General features: G+C 33.5%; 1 protein-coding gene across 3 annotated transcripts in view; it reads right to left on the bottom strand.

Annotated features, from left to right (window-relative positions):
- Window positions 1–17259, bottom strand: part of LOC111637419 — a 62282-nt gene that overhangs the window by 29438 nt on the left and 15585 nt on the right. For all 3 annotated transcript variants that reach the window (XM_023382904.1, XM_023382906.1, XM_023382905.1), the window contains exon 2: window positions 8870–10000. In XM_023382904.1, the coding sequence (XP_023238672.1) occupies window positions 8870–9966 (1097 nt within the window). In that variant the 5' untranslated portion in view covers window positions 9967–10000. The remainder of the gene's footprint in view (window positions 1–8869; window positions 10001–17259) is intronic.

The following is a 17259-nucleotide window of genomic DNA, read 5'->3' on the forward strand; positions in this document are numbered from 1 at the left end:
ATTAATTTTAAAAATTACACAAACTAGTAATGTATTTCTCAATTAACCTTTAATAAATTTTTATTAATGTATTTATATTCAAAATACTCTCTTCAACCAATTACAAATAGTAGTACATCTATCATAAACCTTATGACAATACTATAACAAGTCTACAGTAAACAGTGCAACTATCTGATTTCTTCTTAATTAAGAAAGAAGTCAGATAGGATAAATAGGCTAAGTTAATAATTAGATACAAAGTAATTTGTCTAGATCAGTGATTCTCAAACTTTTTCGATCCACCGCCCCCTTTGTTCCATAAAGTTATACCCAACGCCCCCTAACCCATTTTCTCTTGTGTGAGAAAAGGATTGGAAATATTCTTAGGAAAACTTTTCTATGAATCTCACACTTTGTGCCCTTACTGTACATTGTTCTCATCATCTGGAAACCATTAAACGCAATGTTTCCTCTTATCAGCCCCAATTTTGCCTTTGGTCACCGTTCAATACCCTGCCTCTATCATGGATCTATTCATCGCGCCAGAAGGGGGCGTTATTGCTTACTTTGAGAAATGCTGAGCTAAAATAAAAGTCAATGTGTTAGAAATATTCAAGTTGTGACCTTCAATAAAAAATAAAAATTATATAAAATGTCAACATTTTATATATATTCCGTTGAATTTTTATATATAGAATTTGTCTGCCGTCGCCCCTCTATATTTCCTTAACGCCCCCCAATTCTCTTTGAGGCTTCTACTGCCCCCCTGAAAGCCTCCAGCGCCCACAAGGGGGCGTTATCGCCCACTTTGAGAAACGCTGGTCTTGATGTAGGTGGTTAAGCTTCTAATAATTTTAACAATTATAATAAATAAATTTTAATTTAGAATTCCTAGAACAAACACAAAGCAGCAATTAGTATCAATTAATTTCATACACCAAGTAATTTTATATAAAATCCAACAGCTATCCTTTTTCAAGGAGAGGTTTTCTTTGAGAAAGCCTCCCTATTTGCAATCATCTCTCTATAACTACTGATATAACAACATCACATGTACAGTATTTCTTTTACATGTTTTAGTAGCCCTGTGTTTTACATATTTCCTACTGCAAGAAATTCTAGTTCTGATAATCATGTAATCATAAGAAAATAAAAGATTTCCATTTTCTTTTTGACTTGTTCCAAAGTTACTTTAAAAAATAAAAATATTCTTTCACTTCCAGAAGTGGATGTCATTTGATTTACGGCATCCTGAACAACAGATTGTAAATAGTAAGCTTGACTTAAGTTTTCATTTTGTTGACTGGGAACATGAAGTAGTCACTCTTAACTGAAGAAAATCTCCAAATAAACATAACTAAACAAAAACAAATAAATTAGAACAAAATGGAGTGTGTTTCCCATCACACACTATTATCTTTCTTTTGTTTTTTTTTAAAGAGATCAGATTTCTATAGTAATCTCTCATTAAACTTTTTAGGTTTAAGTTCTTTTGCCTTTACTCCCTATTAGTATAAACTACAATTTATCTATTTATGAAAACATGTGGTAGTCAAATGTGCAAATATATTTAGTTATACTTATTAGTTGTAGGTACAATTACTTCTAGAAATTTGCCGATTAGAACTAGAACGGTTGGTTAACAATCGGTTAACCGACCGTTCTAATCGGCAAATTTCAAATGTCCACAATGATGTGGCACTACAATATTTGGCTATGTCTTGGCTACTTTAATATTATTTTCGTGAAATTTTTGCATGTTTTAGCTAGCAACACCGACTCGACCATCGAAGGGAGGCCAGTATTTAAACGAGACTTAATTTTCTAATTATGAGTGGTTGTTTGTTTTGTAAGCAATAAAATAATTTAAAAATAATTTTTTACTTTTAAATAATTTAATAATTTTATCGATTATCGGGGGTCGGATAATCGATGCTCTACTGTATTTGTTATTTATCAAAAATTTGTTCTAGCAAATGATGTTTGTTTAATTCAACTACCAGGGTTCACTGTATTTGATTAACACAATTGTTATATATGTGGTAGGATTGGGGGATTAATTACTTGCATTAATCAAGGGATACAAGTATAACTGGTGGATAGAAGAAAACAGGGACAATCAAGAAAGCTACTTTCAACAAGTGAAAGGAATAGGAAGATCTTCAGGTCATAGTGATCCCAAAGATTGTATGAAGCTTCATCAACAAGATCATCCAACATCATAACACCTTGTTCTGCAATTCCAAAGAACACATCATCACAATCCACCACTTTAAGCATTGAGGTACTGGTACCTCAAAGCTTAAAGTGGTGGATTGTGATGATGTGTTCTTAAAGCTCCTACATAATACTTGTCATTCTTCCTCTCTCCCTCTTATTCCAGTCTTTTGTAGTTTTAATACAGATTAAGGAATTAGGGCAGTGGCGTGCCGTGACATTTGATGACAGGAAAGCTGTGTTTCTGTAAGAAGCCGACTTTTGGGGCAATCAGTCAATTGTGCGTCAGTGATGGTCTAGGGTCCATTCGTATTATTTGTTCGATAAGCCAGTATAAACCGTAGACTTCTCTAAATGTATTTTTAATATCACAATTATATTCTGAATCGCTAGCCACAATATAAGGGCTAAAATTATAAATAAAATAATAAAAACTTACTTGGTGAAATAAAACATGTGGTGGATATACAATTATACATACCTGGCACAAAATATACAATTGTATGAATATACTTTTAAAGAAAATTATAATTAAATACAGTTTTGTGAAGAAACATACATAAAAATAACATAAAATATTCTTTACTTTTTAAATATTAAAACAATCCACTTAGTTAAAATTGCTCCCTACCTATGTTGCCACCTATGCTTTCAAAATCTCTGTCCCAAACAGCTGGTGAGGTTTGTTCGAACAGGAGTCATTTTGCAATGCAAAGAATAACGTGCAGTGCATGCCAATTCTAAATCAGTTACAGTTAGGGACTAGGGAGACTTGGGTAGGAATAACGTAAGTAACTAAATTAAGAAAAAACAACTATAGATGACTTAGCTCTATTGGATATTGGAGACATGTACGAATACAAATCGTATGAGGAAAAAAAAAAAAAAAAAAAGTTGACAGGTTGCACACGATATTCCCGGATAAAATTAATAGTTCACCACAATTAATAGTTCACGATTCCCAGACTGTCTGGGTGAAAAACGGGCGGGTGGTAACACTATCTCTACCAATGGCCCATGGATGGAATCAGAGATGATCTTGGTAGGTGTGCATGCCAAATCCCGAGTATGCCAATACCGGTTAATGTCAAATGCCTCTTTTGTTGCATCACTAATATATATCAAAGGATATGGCAGGGTTGTTGTAAATTTTAAACGTTTCTCACCATAGCTGTAAAAATCTAAATTTGTTAAACTTAATAGTCATTTGTTTTCTAAGTAATTCATTTTAGGAACAGGTGTCCACAGAAATTTCCAAAATTTACAACTTTTTGGTCACTCTCATTGAACTGGAAAAATTTCTGTCTTTATTACATTTAATATTACAAAGAATCAGTCTCCAATGTACTTGGCTAGAGATTGGATTGGTTAAGCTTTTGTTTACGTAAAATTCCATCAGAGTTTTATTTGTCCACAATTCCCTAATTGCTTAATTATTTAACTACTTCTTAAGTAGAAGTAAGTCAAAACCAGTTACTTTGTACTCAAATATTTGTAGTCTTGGGAAAAAAAGTGGAAAGACACATTTTTATGACAAACGGATACATAAATCGTAAATTTAAGGAAAATAAATTCTAGAGCTTTTTCTGTACCTCATGCATCTTTCTCATTCATTAAATTTAGTTGTAAATGATGCTGTCAAAGTAACAGTTAATTTTTAATATTGTACAAGAATTGTACACATTTTTTTCTACATCCTCTTAGAGATGGGACATACGAAATCGTAATATCACTGGTTTAACATTGAAATCCATAAGTAATATAAGATGGGAGAGCGGAATAAAAATATCAAATATTTTAATGGATTTTTTTAAACTCCTGTCAACTACACAGAACTATCATAAAAACGTACCAGTAAATTCTTATCGGTTGGATTAAGTTATAAATCTACTTGCGATTCACATAATTGGGCGAGGGTGGCCAAATATCTAGCAGGCAGATGGCTAACAGCCCAGAACCAGTCCTGGATAGAATCATTGAAAGTGTTATATGTGTATAGCTTCCATCAGCTAAACCAGGTGTGGTTGGTGCTCTGTAAAACGCATGCGTGAATCTGGCTATTTGGAAGCTGACAATACAGCACTTCCATTCCACCACTATATTCGAATATGCAATAGTAATCTTATCGTTTTTTTCACATGTAGTACAGAAATTTGTAATAAGATACATAATGCGGTTATAATAAAATATTAATTTTAATTATATGAAAATAATCACACAATATGTATTTATTTTTAGAAGATACAAGGGAAGTGGCACTTCCACCACTTCCAATGATGGCACGCCACTGAATTAGGTGTTTATTCATTAAACGTTTGTTGTTGTGATTATTTACATCTGTAATGGGAATCGTGAATTAAAAACAATCCACTAAACAAAGCATTAATTATAAACAAAACATACCAGCCTTATTGCAATTTGCACGTAGTTTAAAAGTTATCATGTTACTAATGTTTTCAGTCCATGTCTAGGATTTTCTTCAGGCAGATCTTTTTAAAAAACAATTCTTTCTGGTGCTGGTGGTGTTCTATTTTTCATTTGGCTCTGATGCATTCAAATTTCAAGCATTTCCTTTTTATGAATTTTTAAACATGTGTGCATGTGTCATTTGTTATAGTGCTGGGCAATACATAGCTTGCAATGCCTTTGAAATTTGTTCTTTGTCTTTAAAATTGATCGAAAAACTCTGGCAAGCTGCTTTAAAAATTTCCAATGTCTCCAAATTCCTAAATTGGTGTATATGGCAGGTTTTTCGTATTATTAGGATAGCCTGTTGTAGTTCTTGTGTAATCCCATTCTCATTGGCATATATAACTAAGCTGGTAATTTTTTTCTTCTTTTCTATATCTGCTTTGTGTTCAGGGAGATATTGTTTTAGAGATCTTTCTGTAGACCCAATATATACAAGGACTCATTAAATCTGTTATTCTTGAGCAAAATTTTATATACTCCTGGTGTTTAAAGATTCATAAAAAGTAAATGTTTGAAATTCGAATACATCAGAACCAAATGAAAAATGGATCACCACCAGCATCAAAAGGAATTGTTTTTCAAAAGATCCTACACATGGATTGAAAACATTAGTAACATGATAACTTTCAAAACTTCATGCAAAGCACAATAACAATAAGGTTGGTACATTTTGTTTATCAGCAATTAACTTTTGTTTTATGTAGCTATCTTGGTTGGATCTTTTTGTCAATCCTAACTTAATATATTCACAATAAAGCAATTCGCAAATCACACCTAAATTCAAAATTTCCAGCAAATAAAAGTCAAAAATACACATCGAATGTTTTCGGCCACTAAATTTATCGACCTTCCTCAGGAAATATAAACTGGAAAAACTGTCCTATAAGTAGAACTTAGCTGCCTTTTAAATTTTTAAAAGAATGAAAACTGCTGTGACGTATCGTGTATGACGTATATTATGAGTCTAGATAGCGTTTCCATGCTGATGATACAGGAATGACATCCATGTTGATGCAGTTTCCACTCACGCTCGCCTTGTAGATCTCTACTGCTTCTAAAATTTTTATATTTTGCCTGTTGAAAACCTTGTGTATTAGCTTGGCCTGGTCCCAACAGGGGGGAATCCCCGGATCGCTGGCATACTGTGCTAAAGCCGTATTGATGTTACCTTTTAGCACGTCATATTTGTTCTGGCTTGTAGCGATCTGTATGTGGATCCTATGTAAGCTAGTAATCTGTCAAACCTCTCGTCATATAGGGGGATGTGGTAAATCCCAGGAGCCAGAGTGTCTTCAGTGTCATCCTTCGCGTTTGAGAGAAGGTGGAAAACGGTGGGTTTCCTTCTATAGGCAAGGAGTACGTTTAAATTATTTGCGATCCTTCTATATATGCGATGTAGTGTCGGTTCGTAGTCTAAGATCACCCGATTTGCTTCTGCTTTGTTAACCCTGTTAGATGACTGAGATAGATATTTGGATGCCAGATTGTCAATAAACGTGCGGCCATATCCGTGGTTGTATGCTACCTGTTTGAGATGCTCCAGTTCCTTGTTGGTATCAGACAACCATGTAGAATGGGAGTAAGCTCTGGCCACAAGAGTGCGGAATGCGGATGTCTTATATGCCCATGGGTCCGCTGAATTGGAAGGTATGAATAGAGGAATGGAAGTAGCCTTGTGATAAATTGCTATGACGAATTTGCTATCAGCTTCTTGGATCCTGATGTCTAAGAAATTAATGCTATTATTGCTCTCCTGATCCAACTTTAGCGTTAATCCATAGCTGTTATTATTAAACATTTTTAATACATCCGCAATATTAGGACGTTTTCTCCATACAATTAAAATGTCATCGACATATCGGGTGTACAGAAGGATGTTATGCTTGATGTTTTTTAATGACCACTCCTCCAATTGTCGTAGGACTAATTTACAAAGATCTCCTGAGATGGGACTACCCATGGGTACTCCATGTTTTTGGATGTAGGTATGTTTGTTAAATCGAAAACAGGATGAATAACATAATAAGTGAGTAAGCTCTAATATCTGCAAGTGGTACGATTGTGCATCAGGGATAGAGCTTAGAAAGTAATCTCTCAATGCGCAGAAGCAAGGTTTCAACCTTACAGACGGAAACATGGAAATAAAATCGAAGACTGTAAGGTATTCATCTCCATTTAAACTAAACTCCAAATTCTCTCCAAACTGGCGGCCAGTTTGGAGAGAAGGTCACCTGAATCTGAGATCATGTACGTGTACGAATGCAGGTAGTGCCTTAACATATGATGTATCCGTTGTTCCAATACGAATGTTGGTGATCTGGCTTTATCGATCACTGGACGTAATTGTTAACTGGGTTTATGCATTTTAGCAAAGGCAAACAGACGTGGAGTGTCAGGAGAGCTGACTACCACGTGTCTCAGGCTAAGTGTGTTTGCAAGACCCGTGCGTGTAAACTTAGTAACACGACTTCGTAGTTTTGTTATATATGTGGCATCTGAGAGCTGATATTGTGTGTCCACTACATATTGCTGCAATGTATCGACGTAGGTAGATCTTTTCATGAGCACGACTGCCTTGCTCTTATCAGCCTTGATCATTGTGATGTTCTGTGATCTGAGCCAATTTATACTTCTTTCAATGTATTGCCAAAATATACTACTCTCTGGTTGGTGTTTATGTTCCTCAATAGTGAATAGCGCTTTCCATCTAAGATAATTTTTGTTGTAATCTGGACATTTATTATTTCCAGAAGATAGCAATTTTTCCATATTCGTTATAACTGATAATGGATTATGTGCAGTAGGCTGAGGCACGAACATCGTTTATTGACAATCTGGCATCCAAATATCTATCTCAGTCATCTAACAGGGTTAACAAAGCAGAAGCAAATCGGGTGATCTTAGACTACGAACCGACACTACATCGCATATATAGAAGGATCGCAAATAATTTAAACGTACTCCTTGCCTATAGAAGGAAACCCACCGTTTTCCACCTTCTCTCAAACGCGAAGGATGACACTGAAGACACTCTGGCTCCTGGGATTTACCACATCCCCCTATATGACGAGAGGTTTGACAGATTACTAGCTTACATAGGATCCACATACAGATCGCTACAAGCCAGACTAAAAGATTACAAATATGATGTGCTAAAAGGTAACATCAATACAGCTTTAGCACAGTATGCCAGTGATCCGGGGATTTCCCCCTGTTGGGACCAGGCCAAGCTAATACACAAGGTTTTCAACAGGCAAAATATAAAAATTTTAGAAGCAGTAGAGATCTACAAGGCGAGCGTGAGTGGAAACTGCATCAACATGGATGTCATTCCTGTATCATCAGCATGGAAACGCTATCTAGACTCATAATATACGTCATACACGATACGTCACAGCAGTTTTCATTCTTTTAAAAATTTAAAAGGCAGCTAAGTTCTACTTATAGGACAGTTTTTCCAGTTTATATTTCCTGAGGAAGGTCGATAAATTTAGTGGCCGAAAACATTCGATGTGTATTTTTGACTTTTATTTGCTGGAAATTTTGAATTTAGGTGTGATTTGCGAATATTACAGTTCCAGTTTATGGTGAGGTTGTATTTACAATAAAGCTATAGATAACAACACATTTACTTATATTATCAAATTAACTCTAAAAAATAAATGAATAAACCAATATAATTCAACAAACCATGATCAAAAAAACAAAAAATAAAATTCCACAAGTTAAAAAAAATAATAATAATAATTAAAAATGCTTCAACATGCTTCAACAGCAAAACAAAAATGAGAAGATAACATTTGCACTTGCTGCTAGAGTTTTGAGAATCCAACTGATGACCTGAAAGTACTATCAAATAGAATTGCTATTTTGTCATTTCTGTTTAACTGCATTAAAACAAATCATAATCATTGACATCAAAAAATAACCACTTACTAAAACCAATAACCGGTATTAAATTAAATAGGTTCATAGTTATTCTAAAGACAAATCGCTGCTTGAGAAAGGTCCTAGGGAAGGAACCGAAAACGTTCGCAGTTCATTTTACGATTATTTAATACCGGTTATTGGTTTTAGTAAGTGGTTATTTTTTATACTAATCCGGTATTTGAAGATTTTTTATCCATTGACATCAATTTACTCAACATTTTTCATTAAATTAATTAATTTTTATTTTAGAGCAAAATTTTTTATTCACCTTTGTTGTGAATCTTCTGAATAACTTTGAACTTTAGGTAAAATTTTCCTCTGTTTTGAAGTTATATTTGGTTTTTTATCATCATTTAAAATCATTGTACACAATCCAATGGATAGTGGTGTTGAAACTGGAGTAACAATAGTAAGATGCTGAGACTCAACCGTTTTAGCTAATTCATAATTTATAGGCATTGTTGCATTCTGTGATATGTCAGGAATAACAGCCATTTGTGGGGGTGTTGAGGCCTGTTGAGGTGAAGATGGCATTGAAAATTGAGACTGAACTGTTACATTTCCAACAGGTGATACTTCACTATCTTTAGTAAATTCATTTTTACTAAAACCATGCGATCCTAATTCAGAAATTATACGTGTTAATTGGGGTGTTTCAGTGAAATTTTCACTTTTAAGATATTCACAAATTTCTTTTATTTTTATCTCTTTTACTTCTTTATGGTTTATTTCATTATTTTTTATATTATTTTGTTCAAGCAAATTGAAAGAATCAATTTCATCAGTTAAACTGATAAGATCATCTGTATTAATTGTTGAAAATAAATTTGAAAAAAATTCATCTTCACAGTTTGTTAATATGTTTGAATTTGTGTTTGCAATTATCTTATTCTGTGATAATCCTGTGTAAGTAACTTCATGCCTTTTGGAATTTCTCTTTGATATATCATATACAGATACTCTAGAAGATGAAGTATTTCTTACTGGTCCTCTTTCTAATATTTCCAATGAAGATGATTCTGTTTCTTCATCTGAATCTCTTTCTGTTACTTCATTTTTACCATCAGATTTTTTATTATTAAGATGAGTAGGAAGTCTTCTTTCTTCCTTAATATATACTTCTCTCTCAACTACATTTTTACTCTCAGAAGAAGTTTTAATATGCTTTCTATTTTCTTCCTTTTTGTTTATTAAGTATGAATTATTATTATTATTTTGGGATTCATCAGATATCTGTAATTTTAAAAACTGTTCAATAATATCATTCTTTTTAATTGGATTATTACATCTTAAAGTAACTTCTTCAATATTTTTATAAACAAAACTGTTGTTTTCTTCATTAGTAGAATCTTCTTCTAATGTCATTTTAATATGAAATGTTGAATTGTTGAATAAATTCCTATAAAATAAAAAATATGCTCTAAATATAATTATAAAAATAAAAATTACCATCATTTTTAATTAGATTAATTAAATTTTAAAATATTCCAATAACTACAATAAATTATTGCAAGTTTCTACAGATAACCCATAACAACATATTACCCACACCAGAATACTGTATATCTCATTAAAAAACTGCTAGAATGGAATTAAAATCTTCACATACCCTGCATCACTATATACCTCTGAAGTCACTTTTGAAAACAATAATTACTTATATTGAAACACAGTTTAAAAGATATTATCTAAACATAATGTGTTTTGTATATAAAAATATTCACATATTTTGAATAAACACAATCTTCATTTCACTGTCCTCAAACTTTCAGGAACAAGTAGTCTCTACAGGTGGAGTCAACCTTTTTATTGAGGTTTCTCATCTGCCTTTATATGTAAAAATGTTTAAAACATTGTCCTTGACCTATTCTTTTAATACTTTGTATTAATTATAATATATGCTTTTAAATATTTTAATTTGATTGCACCACTACCTAGGAAATGTTTTTTTAAACATTTTTACATACTGAGGCAGACAAGAAGCCTCAATAAAAAGGTCAATGAGCCTCTGCCCATAGAGACTGTTTGTTCCTGAAGGTTTGAGAAGGACAATGAATTGAAAGTTTAGCATTTCTTCAAAATATGTGAATATTTTTATATAAATAACTAGCTGCAAGATCCCGCTTCGCTGGGTTTTTATTTTTATGTAATATAGTTTTTTTTATATATATAAGACTGTTTTTCTAAGTAATCTAGAATCTAGCTGCAAGGACCCGCTTCGCTGGGCAAAAAGTAACGATAGTGAAGATTAAGATAATTACATTATAGCTAATCTTACCCGTTTTCACAAAATGCAAGAATTAGGTCCCCCGTTTCCAGACTAATTAGAGAATTTTTACGTTTAGTCAAACGAACTATTTTCAACGTTTCTGGAACGTTTACAATCGTTCTATAATCGAACCAATATTCGAATTTTATGTTCGAATTTAATTCGAACAAATTCGAAAAAATCGAACAAAACATTCGAAATAGAAAGCCACTTTCAACCACTTTCAGCCTCATATCTCCCGCACCCTTATAGCTATCGAGACGCAACCACCCCTATGCACGAATGGAGACTTGGGGCTATCACCACATACAAACACCATTCACGTGCGATGTGTAGTTTTGGCGAAAAAGTGAGATATAGGGACATACATGTCCATTTTTATATATATATATAGATTATTGTCCTCAGCCTATTTTTTTAATACTTTTTATTAATTGTAATATATTTTTTTGTTCTATTTACATTAGCAGTTTATTGTAAGTGTAATTACAAAATAATTATAATGGAGAAACAGAAAATTTGTAACCAAACAGCCTAAACTGCATACATGACAAAAATTAAAAATGGTAACCAAATGACAATTTTTTTATCACTTTGTTTTATATCTATTTTTCAAATAATACTAATCAAAAATATTATCATCATCAACAATTCTCTTGCTAGTCATCATCTTGTCATTGTGAGTGCGCTCAGTAATTCCAATGAACCATAGAATAATGCTGGAAGAAGCATAATATGGCAATAGAGCCATCCAAGTGAATAGGATCTATGGGAAGAAATAAAACAAATAGTACCCATAAACAGCATGTGACCCAGAGTGGATAGTTGCTAAACAGTTGCAAGTTTGCCAACTTACGAGGGGAATCGTTAATCCATTGACCTAGGGACTCTTGCATATGTGGGCAATGATGAAGGAGGTCAGAGAATACAAAACTGCCTTACAAAACCATTTATTTTTAACAGAGGGTTCTTACATTGGCAAGAAGAGTCCTTGAGAAAGTCAAAAGTAACTTGTTCAGGTGTCTGAACTACAGGTTGTGCTGGCTTCCAAATTTAAGTTCCATCCATCAGGCAGTCCTGGGATAATGGTGAGTTGGTGGCTAGAGAGTAGACTTGGTATATGGATACTCCATTGAATCTGATGTTTCAATGCTGACACAGAGGGAGAGCAGAAGTGTGGAAGTTCAAAAAACTCTGTTGTCCTTGGATATTAGAGTTTCTATAAGATTTTCATTCTTAATTACTTTTCTAATTGGTTGAACTTCCCTTTCCCTGCTCTCCGACTGGTCTCTCACATGTCTCCAGGTGGAAAATTGAGACAAGTTCGGGTCACGAGAAAGGTTTGCTTGGTCTATGGTCTATCTGAAAAGAAAGGATGGTCTATCCAGCACCATCTTTTCTTCTCGCCATTGTATAATAGCAAAGGTGTCAAGATCCAGCATTGCCGCCTCAATGCAGATAACTTGATACCTTGAAGAATTAGTTGTTTCTCTGTGTCACATTAATAATTCTTTACTAAATTTGTATGCCCTTTTTAAGTTTGAACTATTTCTGGGGCCTCACACAGTGTCTGTTTTCCATGTCAGAGACAGCTGAATTATAAACTTGGTTTTACATATATAAGCACACCTACAGATCATTTCACATATCTTGGCCAAGCAATGTGCAGTACAGGTATCCCTTGTTTTACTTAATGAAGGATTTAATTAACACATGAAATTAATTGCATCATTCCCTTTATATATGTGGCAGAAGTTTTAATTAATGTGGCTTCAACAACTGCCTTTACTTAACATAGATATTGTATTTGATTAATGCTAATTTGACATACGCGGTAGCATCAAGGGATTAATTAACCGTGTTAATCAAGAGATACCTGTATTCAATTGGGATTTTAAAAGTTTTATAAAGTTCAAGAACCTTTTTTGGTAATGCACAGTGACCTTATCACATATTCAACAAATAATCTGTTCTCTTCACTAAGTAAATAGATTAGTTCTTGCTACTGTGTACTTTAAAGCCTAGTCAGTACTTGTGAAACAAACTGTATTTATGTGAAGATAACAAAACATGGTTGTTAAACATTCACAGTATAATACCAATTTGGTCATTGCCCAGGTTAACAATATTTGTCTATTAGGCAGAAGTAGAGGCTGCCATAAGTTCAAAACCAGAAATCAGCACACTGTGTTAAAATAAAAATGAGAAATGTGATAAAAATTGATGGATACAGCATTAGGTAGTAGTTAGAAAATAAGTGAATAATTCTAATTAAATTAATTTCATTAAATTGTCAATTACTGAATACAGTGGTACCTCGGTATACATCTGCTTTAGAATACGTCCAATTCGAAATACGTTCTGTTTGGATGAAACAAATTTTGCTCGGTATACGACTTTTGTTCGGTATACGACTTTTGTTCGGTATACGACATAATTCAATTATACGCACCATCAATGAACAAGTAGCACTATTGGTGTACTAGACCAGACTAGACGTTCGCGGTGCAACGGTTTATAACTTTGTTAAATTTCTTCTGATTTTAATTTGTAAGTAAAATTTTATTATTTTTATTAATCACAAATTGCAAAAAGGCAAATGAAAAGCACAGAAAATTAAAAAAATGACTAGAATTACAATGGAACTGATGAAAGAGATTGTTGAGAAATACGAAGGTGGCACGCATGTTCGAGATTTTAACTGTTGCCTACCGTATTCCGAGAACGACGATATGAACAATCACGAAAAATAATGACATTATTAAATCTGCTAACGTTGCGAAAGGGGTTAAATCAATTTCTAAACAGAAATCGAAGACATTAGATCATGTCGAGTAATTACTTTTGCTTTGGATAACTGAAAAACAGTGCTGGAGACAGCGTATCGGAAGCAATTATTTGCGAGAAAGCTAAAAAGGTACACACTGATCTCATGAAAAATCAAGCAGGAACTAGCCAGGAAAGAGAGGTGTTTAAAGCCAGCCATTTTTTTTACACGAGAACGGATTAATCATTTTTACATTACTTCTTATGGGAAAGATTGGTTTGGTATATGTCCAATTCGGTATAAGTCCAAACATCGGGAATGGATTAAGGTCTATACCGAGGTTCCACTGTATTTTTTATTATTTGTCATTATGTTAAATATTTCAACCAACTAAGTTTTTGTTGGAAAACCTGTCTGCCCCATTATGGATCTGGCTGAATCCATGACAGACTTGGTTAAACGTAGATGTCCTTTTAGTGCCCACAAAGTGAAAAAAACAAAAAAAGCTAGACTATGGTCAGATGTAACCATTGAGCCATCATCAATGACTATGCTAAATCATCAATGATTTTGAAGCCATCAAATAGCACTATACAGGGCCACAGAATATGATGTATATGCCAAAGATTATTAAAGGTGTATCATGTGAGATTGTGAAGATGGCTGGTACATTCATGCACAACACCTACTATCACCTACAATTTTTATTTGACATTTTTAAATGCAAATCAGAATATTTTTACTGGAAATGAACAAATTAGGACATTTCTAGAAAATTTTCCAATCAGGGTGGCCTTTCCAAATCACAAAAATTCTGAAAAATAGGCAGAGGCTCACATTCAAAAAACCAGCCAGTCTCTCTTCACCGCCAATGGAAATATACAGTACTGGCCCTAGTATGGCTACTGCATCATAAACACATTCAACACCTCACTTATACAATAGACAACACACCAGTCCCGCCACTGACCACCAATACTGGAAAACCAACAGAAGTGGACTCAAGAAACAAATGAATTCAACATCTGTATCTACTATACCATTACAAAACTCAAAAGAGAAATGACAGTATACAGACTGACACTACATAACAAATTTCCACAAAAACATCTGTGTATAACAGGGTTGTTGACCGGAAAAGAACTGATACACAACTTTATTCCACAAATAATGCTTGTGTGGCTGTCTGCCATTTTGTTGTATGTAATTACTGTATATAGAATTAGAACTCTTTTCTTCTTTCCTATCACCCTTCTTCCTTCTGCTTTTAACCCTTTCCTGTCACCTTACAGGAGCGGGAATATTCATGGGTCCTGATTGGTGGTTTTGCCAACAGGGACAGGAGGGGGGTCCTGCCTGAAGCGATCATTAGACATGGGGCCAGAAAAATGAACAATTTTGGATTCACCAGAGGAGGAAGGTCAAAGGAGAAACTGAAGGACCATGCTTAAGATGGAGATCAAAAGTGAGAGCCAAGATAGAAAAGGTGGGACAGAGACAAGAAATAATTGAGATATCCGTTCCTGAGAGGTTTCTAAAACTACCTCGATGTATATTTGTTAACGACTGCTTAGTATTACCCCGATGCTGATGGATTGTACTGTACATTCACCGTTATTAATCACCCAGCTCAGGACCCCATTGTCTAACTACCGGTAGATTCTTCTTACTATTGTTTCTTCTCTATTTCTATTAGTTGTAGTGTTAGGTTAAGGTTAGTTGTAAGTATTGATATTTTAGTTTTAATTGGGATTGTATGTAAACAAATTTCTGTTTGGAAAATCTGAACGAGCACAGAGACATTGTAATTATATCTGTGTAACTTCATCTCTGTGAGGAACATCAGTTCTCTGTTAATTAATTTGGCTAATAAAACTGCTCGTTCCTCATGGCTCGGTTGTATTATTACATGTTCGACATTCGAACCTTTCATACTTGAACACAAACAATAAGTTTGTGGGACAACCTCTTTTACATACCAGGATTGGTTTACTGATCACTGTAAAAAGTTAGATGTCTGATACCAATCAGTTTTTCCTGGGAGAACTGACAAACTCAAGACATGCATGTGAAGAATTTTAACCCTTTTTTTGTGTTCAAGTGTATGGCCATTAGAGAAAGAAGAAAACAGTATACTTGCCTTTGAATTTCTCTTCTAAGACTACTTTATTTACACAAGGAGTTATTTTCACATGTTCTTCCCAGCACATAATATACACAAGTGCATTAGCCACATATTTTCCCAAGGTGAAAGAGAGAGCATAAAAGCTGTGAAGGTGAATAAGAGGTCAATAAATGTCCTTTAGAATGATCTCAAAGAATCATTCCATCTGCACCTTTAGCAGAATTGAAAGATTATCAGAAAGTTGAAATGAAAAGATAATTTTTTTATCCAGTTTCCTCCAGTGATTTGAACTAGACATTTTTTCTATTATGATATGATTTGACAGATGCTGAGGGGACAGACCAACAAGGCAGCCTAACACAATACACTAAAAACAACAAAACAGCAAACTTAGCGAAAGAGACTAGAAAAATATTCAGGAAAATTAACACACATACAGCATGAACAGAATATGCATGTACAGGAATACACTGATACTCTCAAACAAAAACTAGCAGTCAAATCACAAAGACTCAAATGTTACAAAAACAAAATAAATTATTCACAATTAGACATTTTTCTACAAACCAAATCCACCACACACACATGCCAACAGAAAAACAAATAATAGACTATTGGTCTGCTCTTTAATTCAATCCAGTCACACACAAAAATGAAAACTGGATCAAAGAGAAACAAGAAAACACGCATGACACATCAATCATGCCATGTGATAAAAAATACATGTTAGGAGTATTAAGTACTGGGGTTGGATGTCACACAAACAGTTATCTCAATCAAAACTTCTTCCAAAACTTCAGACTATGAGGCGTTAAATATAATTAAAAATAATTTATTCTTGCGAGCGCTTTTGACGTAAATATGCACGTCGTCTTCAGGCAATTCAAAATCGAACAGAGAATTCGAACCATACATTTAAATTTAAACATTAACGATATTAGCCGTTTTTTGAATATAACTATTATAAATAAGATTTAAATTTTAGAATTAAAAACATTTAAAAATCTGTTTAAAAAACTGCAATGTAGCACAGTAATCAACACATGGCATAACTCATTCATTTATTCCAGCTTTTGTTGTTTAAACAGATATAAAGATACAACACGGTTTCGAAATATAGAAGAACATTTAAAAATATTTAAAATTAGTACGCATGCATTTTAAAACAAATAAACTTCGATTGGAATGGCTATTAACGTATTTACAAAGGGTTTTTAATTTTAATTTAAAATGTAAAATTTACTTGTTCTTAATAGCCACCCTAATTGGCTCGTATGTTATGCATGTTAAGGTGCACGCGTGCCAGTTTTTCGCGTTTACAAAATAATTAATAGCCATTCCAATCGAAGTTTATTTGTTTTAAAATGCATGCGTACCAATTTTAAATATTTTTAAATGTTTTTAATTCTAAAATTTAAATCTTATTTATAATAGTTATATTCAAAAAACGGCTAATATCGTTAATGTTTAAATTTAAATGTATGGTTCGAATTCTCT

The sequence above is a fragment of the Centruroides sculpturatus genome, unplaced genomic scaffold, assembly GCF_000671375.1.
Source record: "Centruroides sculpturatus isolate CEXI.00-Female unplaced genomic scaffold, Cexi_2.0 scaffold172, whole genome shotgun sequence".
Classification (NCBI taxonomy): Eukaryota; Metazoa; Arthropoda; class Arachnida; order Scorpiones; family Buthidae; genus Centruroides; species Centruroides sculpturatus.